The sequence below is a fragment of the Palaemon carinicauda genome, chromosome 43 (genome assembly GCF_036898095.1).
Source record: "Palaemon carinicauda isolate YSFRI2023 chromosome 43, ASM3689809v2, whole genome shotgun sequence".
Taxonomy (NCBI): domain Eukaryota; kingdom Metazoa; phylum Arthropoda; class Malacostraca; order Decapoda; family Palaemonidae; genus Palaemon; species Palaemon carinicauda.
The window spans coordinates 52,237,767-52,250,321 of NC_090767.1; the positions used below are offsets into that span (position 1 = coordinate 52,237,767).

At 37.5% G+C, this 12,555-nt stretch overlaps 1 protein-coding gene across 1 annotated transcript; it reads left to right on the forward strand.

The window, feature by feature from the left end:
* The first annotated feature begins 8,212 nt into the window (after nt 1–8,212).
* LOC137633882 (retinitis pigmentosa 1-like 1 protein) lies at nt 8,213–9,888 on the forward strand. The gene is made up of 2 exons (XM_068366123.1): nt 8,213–8,909; nt 9,854–9,888. Exons 1-2 carry the CDS (start codon nt 8,213–8,215, stop codon nt 9,886–9,888), a joined length of 732 nt encoding a protein of 243 aa, XP_068222224.1.
* Nucleotides 9,889–12,555: the final 2,667 nt, after the last annotated feature.

Here is a 12,555-nt window from a genome sequence, read left to right on the forward strand (position 1 = left end):
AGAGATGAGAAGACAGGAAAGATGAATACTATAAGGAATTGCAGTGTGTAACAGATGAGATCCCAGAGAGAGATACGAAAATTGTGATTGGTGACTTCAATGCTGGAGTTGCAAGGAATAGTCGAGGTATAGAGAATGTGATGGGTGTTCAGGGTCTTGGCGAAGCTGCAAATGAAAATGGGGAAGATTTTATAAGTTTTTGTTCTTTTCCAGCACAAGGACATTCACAAATATACATGGGCTTGATCATGTGGCAATTACAAAAATCAAATAGATCACATAGCCATTGATAAAGAGAGAAGGAGGACTCTGAGAAGTATAAGAAGCTATAGAGGTGCAAATATTGGTAGTGACCACTAGCTCCTCTTGCTACACTGAAATTAAAACCGAATGCACCCAACAGAAATGTAGATAAAATATCTAGGTCTGATACAACTGGCTTCTAGAGGACGAGCAGAGAAATCTTTGTAATTGAATGTAAGAATCGATTTGCAGTCTTAGAGATTTTAGGAGACAAGTAGCAAACAATTGACGAATGATACTTGGGATAATATAAAAAGGAGACAAAGCTAGAAGTTGATTGTTGGAAGTTTTTGAGGAAGTAATGAGAATTGCAAGGAAGAGCATGCTAAGCATTCCAGTATTGATAGTGAGGTCAAAAGAAAAGCCAGAAATGACTGGCGAAAATATTTAGACAGGAAAGCAGATGAGTCTGACAAAGCTATGGATTCAGGAAGTGGCTATGGTATAAGAATTGTACAAAGAATTATTATAGAAATCTCTACGGGAGCAAAGCAGAAGAAGCATATACCCATCAAAAAGAGAGATGGAGCTGTTATAACAACAGAAGATGAAGAAAGGCAACGTTGGATGGAACACTTTAGTGGGGTCATGAATAGGAGATATAAAGGGATAAATTTGATTGATATACCTGGAGCTGAGGAATAACTTGATGTGCCCATCAATGAATTCAGTGTGTTTGAAGTCGAAGCTATCTTTTAAAAAAACTCGGAAGAGATGGGATGCCTCTAGTTATGATGGAATAACTGCTGAGATAATATTGGCCGAAAATGATGTGACTCCCAGATTACTTACAAGATTATTTTGTAGAATGTGGCGTGAAGAGGTAAAGCCTGATGAATAGGAGCTAGGAGTGTTGGTGAAAACAGCAAATAGGAGATCTGACTGATTGCAATATTTACAGAGGTATCACACTGACGTCAGTTGTCATGAAAATACTATGTTGTTTATCCTCCTCATGCATTTTATAATGCATAGAAGAGTTGGTGATGTTGGAAAAGGATTGGACTGGATTGGTAACAGGATATTAGCTGACCTAGAGTATGCTGATGACGCTGTCCTTATTAGCAGAAAACCACAGGTCAAGATAAATAGAAGAAAGACAGAGATGAGGAGATTGGAACATGCAATGGAAGAGGAAATATCATTGGAAGGAAAAAGGTTTAATTTTGTGGAACCATTTAAATATTCATGAACTATGATATCTACTAGAGGGATTGAGATTTTGAATTCAATGAAAGATTGAAAAAAACTAATGAGACAATGGCTAGGTTAAGTAATATCTGAAAATCAAATCACCTGAAATTACATATAAAAGTCAGGCTATATATCAGTTTAGTGAGATCGGTGTTACTGTGTGGATATGAGTCGTGGTATAACAATGAAACAATATCCAACAGATTTTATTGATTTGAAAACAAAGCCCTCAGAAGAATATTGGGAGGTAAATGGCAGGACAGGATTAGAAATGAAACTATAAGAGAGATCACTCAAGTGCCATATGTGGATGAGATCATGGTGAGGGGTAGATGGAGATGGTTTAGGCTTGCTCTTCGCTCTCTCCAAGAGATTAGTTCACCAAACTTTCAACCAGACTCCACAAGGCCCTAGAAGAGTTGGAAGACCCAGGCCTACATGGCTGAGGACTATGAAGTGCGAAATAGATGTTGAATGGAGAAGCATTGATTTAAAAGCTCAAGATAGAGACGAATGGCAATCTAACCGAGGTCCTTTGCGTCAATAGGCGTAGGAGGAGATGATGATATGTGGTTTCAAGCTATTTAACTCAAAGTGAGTCACTTTGCCTCCCTCTTCCGCTAAAAACCATTTTGTTGCTATACCAATGCAAAATAATGGATGCTCCTTATCTTTATAAATTACCACATACCATTTTCCTACAACTGAGGCTTCTTTATATGGAGGTGAAACGCTCTCCCAAAATTAATTAAATTCCTTTTGACTCGCTATCAGGACTATCCAAGTAGTTTGAATAATCACTATTAATTACCTTGGTCAATTTAGATTTTTTTATATTCACTTTAGCGTTTGCACACATTCTTCTTAGAAATCGAGAAATATTTGGTTGCTTTGTATTACCATTATTTATTTTGTTTTTATTTCTCTTAATGCCTTTCTTTAGGGTTTTCCCTTTATTGATCTTCATTTCATCTCTCTTTCTTAAATCTTCGATTGCATCCCTTTCTGTTACTATTTGAGAAAATGACTTTCTTATTCTTGTTTTGTTTTTATCATTCTTGGTTGCTTTTTCTGTAAGATTATCTTTTGTAGGTAAAAGTGTCTCTTTGATGGCTCGTTCATAATATGAGGTAAAAATAATAAGAATAAACTGGATATGTACAACTTAGGACGAATATTGTTTATGGGATCAGCTTTGTCTGTCGTTGATATCTCTCACTATCATGCTGTTTACTCTAATGTTGCTGCATTGAACACTATATCAAAAAGTCAAAACACCAGCTGCATCATTTCTATTGCAGTTATCAACATGGAAATTAGCAGAAAAGGGAAAACATATTTTCCCTAATACCTGAAATTTTCATTTGGATTTGTGAATTATTCTAGGAACAATGTATATACAAGAAAGATTTTTTTATTATTATTATTTGTAGCATTTGGGGTGACACCCCTCTCGAGGATGTCACCATGATTTGGTCGATCTTTTTGAAGGTTCCACCCCTGAGTGTCAACACCTTTGCGTGTGTCCCCAGTATTAAATAACTTTTTGAAAATCATATATCCCTCAAGCTAGAAAGACAAACTTTTTGTAGATGTAACTCTCAGGGTGTCACCCCCTTTTAGGGTGTCACCCTGAGCAGACCCCCACCCCCCCTCATACTGCACTCCAAATGTCTTATTTTATATGCTTATGATAACATATATGTAGATTTACACATAAAAGTATATTTGCGTGCTCGAATACAAAGTTTAATTTATATATTCAGAAAGTAAGACAAAATTGGACAGTTTTCAAAGCTATGGTGAGGCAAAATTGGACAGGCAACTTTCTCACTTTTTTCTTGGCGAGGCAAAATTGGACAATCTTGGATTATGGACACAAAAATTTATATAAATCCATAAATTTTTTATAGTATATTTATATTGATAGTGACCACAAATTGTCATAATTTGGAAATTGAGCGTTGCTGCTTAACGGAGATACAGACGGGTCCATAATTGCCTCGCCTCTAAGATATTTTTTTTATTGATGAGATATAGGAATTTCTAATTCTCTGATGATTATGAGACAAACTATTTTTATAGATGAGGCCTCCCTCTTTTGAAAGCATGTTTGATTTTTGGTCATAAATTATTAATACAGATTTTGTACAAAGGTTTCTAAAAAGGTGTCCAAAATTGCCTCGTCTTACTATACTGGTACTGAAACCATTACCAGTACAAGTACCAATACTAGCGCTAGTGGTAGTACTAGTACTAATATTAGTACTGGTACTAGTACTTGTACCAGTGTCAATACTAATACTAATACTAGTACTAGAAATTGTACTATAAATACTAGTACTGTATACACTGTACTTGTAATGATACTAATACCAGTGCCAGTGCCAGTGCCAGTACCAGTACTAGTACTAGTACCGGTATTAGGACAGAGTGTCGAAAGGCAGAGTGTCGAATGGACAAAGTGTAGAATGGACAATGCGTCGAATGGACAAAGTGTAGAATGGACAAAAGTTAAAAAGAGAGATAGATAGATTTGATTTGATTATTGATTTTAGGCTTACGTCAAGCAATGGGACTTCAAGGTCATCCAGAAGATAGAGAGTTACAAGGAGTTATAAATGTTTTTTGAGTTGGTTATTCAATTTAGGCTTACACCAAGCACTGGGATTACAAGGTCATTCAGCGCATTTGAAAAAATAAAATGGATATAGGATCATAAACATACATCAAACATCAATATAAGCAATAAAGATTTATTTATGAGAAGACATAAAATATGAAAATACAAATGTATTAATGTTTTAAAAAAACTTGTGAGCGATGGCTCTAAGATATTGTAACCCATCATTGACGTCATATGTATCAAAAATACTTTTTAGTCTTAGGTTAAGGAGAGCATATTTCTTGTATTTTCTTTTTACATCACGGCCTTGTTGAATTTGTTCTAGAATCATTTCAGTGCTGGCCTGCTCCATACGAAGTTTTCGTAAAAGTTTGTCCTCTGTTGGGTGGAAAAATCTTCACTCTTCTATGAAAAGCATTATGCCACCCTTCAACGGAGTTATTGGTCCTAGGCAAATCTTTTGCAACTCTCTCGTGAACTGACCACAAGTCAATTTCATATAATGGCTTTCTTCTTCTTCCCCTCTGGACGATTCCAAGCCATGTAGCTTCAAAATATTGTAAAAATTCTCCTAATGTTTCATCGGTTTCATCATCAAAAGACTCAATTAACTTATTGAACAGAGCACAAACATCAAAGGGGGGAACAAATGCGAGGCCCTGAATTTGCTTTATAATAAAAGCATTATTTTGCTCGTTATACCATGTCTGCAATCCTAGGGCTTGGATTTTTCTCCACAAACACTGCCCGAAGTGAAAGAAGCATCCATAAATTGTGGACTCCGGGAAAATAATTCTCATTTGGTTGATGGCCGAGCGTTCAAAATCAGCGGTAATGGAAATAGCATTTAGGTGGTTAGCAGACAAAAACTCAAAAATAATGGAATAAGTAGTCTCATCTTTTTTTTTTCGGTAATGCAGTACATTGAGTCTTGATTATTGCCATTATTATAGGTTAGGTAGAATGGAAATTTAAATTGAAACTTGAATCTCGAAGGAAGTTAACTGGTGAGAAAACTCAAACAGACTGAATACCGTATATATATTCTCTCTTTCTCTCTCTAGAATATGCATGTAAGAATATAACAATGTAAGAATTGTTATATGTAAGGATATATCATTGGAAACATTGTTATATAGTTATATGTAAGGATATACCAATGTAAACATTATTATATAGTTAAAGGTTAATTAGGTCGTTAGCTAAATGGATAATGTATTCTTTCTCTTTTTATCATTTATATTTTATCATTGTTATATAGTTATATGTAAGGATATAGGCTACCAATGTAAACATTATTATATAGTTAAAGGTTAATTAGGTCGTTAGTTAAATGGATACTGTATTCTCTCTCTTTTTATCATTTATATTTTATCATTTATCATTTTTATAATTTCGACACATTGTCTGTTCGACACATTGTCTATTCGACACTTTTTCTGTTCGACATTTTGTCCATTCAACAATTTGTCCTTCGACGCTCTGTCCTTCGACACCCTGTCTTTCGACACTTTGTCCGCGCACGACTAGTACCTACTAGTACCAGTACTAGTACTAGTACCTACTAGTACCAGTACTAGTACTAGTACCTACTAGTACCAGTACTAGTACTAGTACCTACTCGTACCAGTACTAATACTAGTACTAGTACCAGTTCCAGTAATAGGATTAGCACTAGTACTGGTACTGGTTCTGGCAAAGCTATCTGTTGTAGTACCAGTACCAGTGAAACTACCAGTACTATATTTAGTACTAGTTTAAGTACCAGTGGCAGATACTAGTACCAGTACCAGTACTGGAACCAGAAACAGTACTTCAAGTACCAGTACCAGGACGGATACCAGTGCTACAAGTACCAGTACCAGGACAAGTACCAGTACCAGGACGAGTACCAGTACTATTACTAGTAGAAGTACTAGTACCAGTGACTGATACTGGTATCAGTATCAATACTGGAACCAGTACCAGTAATAGTACTGGTAATAGTATTGGTACTAGTACTAGTACTGGTACCAGTACCATTATCGGCACTGGTATCAGTACCAGTCCCAGAACCAGTACCGGTACCAGTTTCATTACTGGTACTAGAACTGGTTCAGCTACTGGCACTAGTACTGATACTGGTCACTGGTACAAGTACTGATACTAGTACTAGAACTGGAACTGGTACTGGTACTAGTTCTGAAACCAATACCAGTATCAATACTAATACTAATAGTAATACTAATACTAGTACTATTACTATTAATAGGGCAAGTACTGGTACTGGTAACAGTCCTAGTACTAATGTTAATACCAAAACTAATACTAGTACTGGTACAAATACCAGTGCCAGTACTGTTACTAGTACTAGTGCTGGTACTGGTATCAGTATCATAACAAGTACTAATACCCATACCTGTACCAGTATTAATAAAAGTATTAATACAAATATTAATACTAGTACTAGTAGTAGTACTAAAACTAGTACTGGTACTGGTACTTAAACTGGTTTTGGTACCGATTCCATATCAGTGACAGTACCAGTACCAATGCTAGTACTTGTACTGTTACCTTTATATAGTACTAGTAGTAGTACTAGTACTATTACTAGTACTTGTCTCAGTATCAGTGTCAGATTTTGTTTACATTCTCTCTCTCTCTCTCTCTCTCTCTCTCTCTCTCTCTCTCAGAAGTTCCTGGGAGTTACTCTACTGATGTGGGTCGCCTCTTCCTCCCCAAGAGTCTTAAAGGGCATGATGATGATGAAGAGAGGATGAATGGGACAGGAACTACCTGCCTTTACATCTCTAGAGTTGACCTTTAGTTATGTCAACATTTGGATTTCTATTTTCTAATTCTTATCTTCTGAGATGGTTCGGGCATGCTCTTCGCACTCCCCAAGAGAGATAAGTTCACCAAACTTTCAACTGGGCTCCACGAGGCACTAGAAGAGTTGGAAGACCCAGGCCTACAATGCTGATGACTGTAAAGCGCGAAGTAGGAGATGATGGCGAGCTTTTCTTGCCTCCTGGGGCAAAGAAAAGACTGTGAGATGCCTCAGGAGGCAAGAAAAGCTCTCCATGTAGTGATGTTCATCTAATCAAATGTTAATGTCTTTGAGTTTTGTTGTGATGAGAAATACCGTTCTTTATTTCTTATTTTAGTGTTTCATTGTTTTAGGGCTTGTTTGGAATGTTGGAGTAATACAATATTTGACAATATATATTAAATTTGGACAGAACTACAGACTTGCCTCTTATTATAATCAGCCATCCCTCGCCATCTATGAGTTACACACAAAAAACGAGTAAAAATGACAAAAATTCACTATTTTGACCTTGAAATATGACCTTTTGACCTTGAAGATGATGAAGATGACCCCAGGTGGTGTTGAAAATGTCACTATTGAACTCACCGTCCTCAAAAACCCTCTTCTTAGAAGTCATTTTAGTCCAGGACTCAAGTTAATCCTTCAGACTCAAGTTAAAAACCCCGATCAGGGGACGTTCCAGTCCTTTCTTGAAGGATGATATATGACAATATATATTAAATTTAGACAGCTCTGCAGACTTGCCTCATATTATAATCAGCTATCTCTCACTATTTATGAGTTACACACAAAAAACGAGCAAAAATGACCAAAATTCACAAATTTGACCTTGATAAATGACCTTTAGACCTTGAAGATGACCCCAGGTGGTGTTGAAAATGTTACTATTGAACCCACCATCCTCAAAAACCCCCATTTTGATCCAGAGAACGTGTTTCTAGCCCTTCTATAAGTCATTTTAGTCCAGACTCAAGTTAATCTTTCAGACTCAAGTTAAAAACCCCGAGGTCCTGACGTTCCAGTCCTTCCTTAAAAGAGTCTATGACTCCAGTTGAAGCCAAAAGAAGAATTCATTGGATTCTCTCTCTCTCTCTCTCTCTCTCTCTCTCTCTCTCTCTCTCTCTCTCTCTCTCTCTCTCTCTCTCTCTCTCTCTCTCTCTCTCTCAACTTTTTTTTAAAATAATGCTGTAATGCTGTATTCAGGAAAGGTTTCGGTAATCATAAATATGGTTTCTCAAGTTTTCAAAGCATTTGGCGTGAATTTCGAAATGGAGGCAATGAAGAAAGCGGTAAGAATCCTTCTTAACGGAGGATGGCAATGGAGATCAGCTCTGGAGGAAGAGCTGGACTTGTGCTTTAGGACTACAGCCGTCGGAACATTTTTCTTTTTCAAGTACCTGTTTGGAAGAAACGGAAAAAGAGGAGAGACTGTGAGAGAGGAAGAGTTTTTGCAGAATCTTCTCAAGGAAATCGAAGGAGAAACTACACAGGAAGATGGTGATTTTCTTCCAGCTGAAGGAGTGTTTCCCGAAGAGCTGGAAGATGGTGAATTTCTTCCAGCTGAAGGAATGTTCCAGGAAATGCTGGGAGATAGTGAATTTCCTCCAGATGAAGGAGTGTTCCAGGAAGAGTTGGAAGATGGTAAATTTCTTCCATCTGAAGGAATGTTCCAGGAAGAGCTGGAAGATGGTGAATTTCTTTCAGCTGAAGGAGTGTTCCAAGAAGAGCTGGAAGATGGTGAATTTCTTCCAGCTGAAAAAACTTTCCAGGATGAACTGGAAGATTATATCGATCTTCCTGCTGTTGGAGTGTTCCAAGATGCACTGGAAGATGAAATAGATCTTCCTGCTAGAGTACTCCAGGATGAACTGGAAGAGGAAATCTATCTTCCAACTGTAGGAATCTTCCAAGAAGAGCTGGAAGATGGTGAATTTCTTCCAGCTGAAGGAGTGTTCCAAGAAGAGCTGGAAGATGGTGAATTTCTTCCTGTTGAAGAAACTTTCCAGGATAAACTGGAAGATGAAATCGATCTTCCAGTGGAAGAACAAGAAAAAGAGCCGGGTCTTCGTCAAAGAGGAGAAGAGGACGATGTAGAAGAAGAGAAGGAGGAGAAGGAGGAAGAAGAAAAAGTTCCTACTCTTGAAGAACATCGGTCTGATGACGATTCAAAGACAGAGAGAAGTGATAAAATGCTCTCAAAGAAAAAGAGTAGAAAAAGAAAGATCTCGAAGGAAGAGACCAGTAATGCTGAAGTGTCTAAGGAAGAGACCAGTAAGGGTGAAGTCACTAAGGAAGAGATGAATAACAGAGAGGTATCAAAGAAAGAGAAGATAAATAAAAAGCTCTTGAAGAGAGAGAGAGAGAGAGAGAGAGAGAGAGAGAGAGAGAGAGAGAGAGAGAGAGAGAGAGAGAGAGAGAGAGAGAGAGAGAGGAGGAAAAGAGAGCTCTCAAAGGCAGAAAGAAGAAAGAGAAATCTCTCAAAGAAGTGGAGCAGTAATGAAGAGTTCTCAGAGGAAGAGGAGAGATTTGGTTCTGAGGAGATCCTGGAGGTCAAAGAGCATCTAATACTAGAAGGATGGCACCTCAAAATAGAGGTCAAAGAACATATAATGCTAGAAGGATGACACCTCAAAAATAGAGGTCAAAGAACATATAATGTTAGAAGGATGACACCTCAAAAAATAGAGGTCAAAGAACATATAATGCTAGAAGGATGACACCTCAAAAAATAGAGGTCAAAGAACATCTAGTGCTAGAAGGATGACACCTCAAAAAATAGAGGTCAAAGAACATCTAATGCTAGAAGGATGACACCTAAAAAAATAGAGGTCAAAGAACATCTAGTGCTAGAAGGATGACACCTCAAAAAATAGAGGTCAAAGAACATCTTCTTCTTCTTCTTTTTTTTTTTTATATAGGACGCTCTTATGGCACGCGAATCGTTGGCCTTTAGTTTAAGATATGGGATCTCTCTCTCGTATTTTGTCTTTAGTATTTAATGTGTATTTATTTGTGTGTGTTGTTCAGACACTTGCCTTTCGAAAGGGAGGAATTTTGGCTGATTTTTATGGAAATGTGTTGAGTTTAAATACTTGAGTAACGTTTTATCCTTTTATGGCTAAGAAATGAGAAGTTTATGTCTAAGGGGATTTTTTCCATAGGGGGAAAAGTGCAGTGAATAGCCTTGTTTACAAATTCATCCATTATTCATTCACTAATTCAATCAAATTCTTCTTTCATTTCCCCAAATTCATCCCCAATTAAGCCAGAGGACCCAGCTATTCCTCCCATCCATCCTGACAGGAGCTGAATGTTCAGAAATGTCAGTTAGGAATATAGATTTACTAAAGAGAAGAGATGAGAAGCTAGAATGGCAGTAGGAGAATTGCAGAAAGTTAGGAAATTGAAAATATTCAAAATATATTTACACCAGTTCAAATATGATCAATTTCATATTTGATGGACACTTGGTCACACTGCCTAACCTGACCTCGCCTCAGAAGGTCAAAGGTCACAGCTCCACATGACCTGACCTGACCTAATGGATCATATAACTGGTTTTTCCATGTTTGGAATTTCATTCTCTTTAGTGATGGTGATTCTGTTGACCTTTTTTTATTTTTGTCACTCATTGATGAGTTGACCATATCTGAAATGGTTACTGTCTCATTGAGGCCCATTGTCCCTCTAATTTGACCGACAAGAGACAGGTCAGGTGTGGTCAAGAGATAGAATTGTTTGACCTTTCTTGTGGGATACAAATATAAGCATTGACCCAACAATACAGAAATTAATGTTTGTGATGATGAAGGTTTTAATCACATAATTACACATTCAAATACATCGTTGGTATCTAAAGCAATACTAAGTGAAATTAAATATCCCATTTCCTTCCAGGATAGGGTGTGGGGGTTGCAACCTCACTCTGAAACTATTAATCAGTTTGGGAATAACTTTCATCTAATGACAGCCCACCTTTATCGACCCACTACCAGTTACTTCATTCATTAACATGTTGAATATCACAATGCAATTCCCAAAACGTCTGTGTCTTTCCCGTAGATTTATTTCCTTCAAAAGAGAAATTCCGGAGGAAGAGAATTTTGTCATCTGGGAAGAGAGGAAGATAATTGGCCAAACCTTTTACCTGCCTAACATAAATCTTCCTTGAGAGAGAGAGAGAGAGAGAGAGAGAGAGAGAGAGAGAGAGAGAGAGAGAGAGAGAGAGAGAGAGAGAGAGAGAGAGCACCCTGATATCAGGTATGTTAAGAATAAGGGTGATAATATCAACACAAAATCTTTTACATGTATGAATATAGGTATTGTCACAACTATAGATTGTACCATTTCCATAGTAGGATTCCCATTCCAGAATTCCTAATTGCAACACTTGTTGGCGCTCATTCCCTTTACCCATCCAATTAACAGAACCAATTTTCCCCCATTTTTATCCTTTGAGCTTTTTCTATGGGCAAAATCACCTCCAATTACCATAAGAGAGAGAGATTGACTTTTTAATTATGGATGAAGATTCAATACAACCAGTGCATTAATTCAGCCTGGATTCATCACCAGATTCAGTTGAGATTCGTCTCTTTATTCAGCCTATCATATGATAATACAGCTAAAATTCATCCTTCAAATCACCTGATCATCCCTGAATTCATTCACTATTCATCCCCAAATTCAACTAAATTCTCTCATTGCCCTGAATTCATCCCCAACTAAGCCAGAGGACCCAACTATTCCTCCCATTCATCCTGACAGGAGCTGAATGAGATGAATGTTCAGGTATGTCAGTTGTGAATATAGATTTACTAAAGGGAAGAGGAGAAGTTAGAAAGGCAGAAGGAGAATTGCAGAAGTTAAGTGAAAATACTCAAAAGAGATTAATAACACCAGTTCATTATTCTATTGAATTTGATAGAGCTTATTAGTAGAATGTCATCTCAAATAGACAAGCAAGAAAACAGTTTGTTGTACAGAGTTCCTCTCTCAAAAGATGTTGTCTGAGAAGATTGGTTCTGTTACGGAAACTTTTTCTGATAACAGAAGCCAATTAGCATCACTAATGTCATTCTGCTGTTCATTGTTGATGACCCAAATAAGATTCATCAAGTACTGCAGGAAGACATCCACTCTCCGTGCTAAGGGATCCAGGAAGAACGAATGGAAACACCTCCATCTGGCAATATTTGCTCCCTATTGGAGGACGGGGGGGGGGGGGGGAATAATTGGGCAATGTCATTAAAAAAAACCACTGTGGGACAGATTCAAAGACGCAGGTCCTGCATCAACTTTAATTGAGGACTTGAGGGGAACTATTAAGCTTGAGAGAGAGAGAGAGAGAGAGAGAGAGAGAGCCTTATTGCCTTATTGCCTTATTTTTTGTTTGGGTTCCCCCAGGTCCCTCAGTGTGAGGCACCTCGTATATCCACCAGAGAGTTGCTAATACATCTTCCGGTGTATTTTGCATCTTCCAGTCTTGGATGGTCTGGGATGCATCTTAGGTATTTATCGAGCTGATTTTTAAACGCATCTACGCTCACTCCTGATATGTTTCTTAGATGAGCTGGCAGCACATTAAATAGTCGCTGCATTATCGATGCTGGTGCGTAGT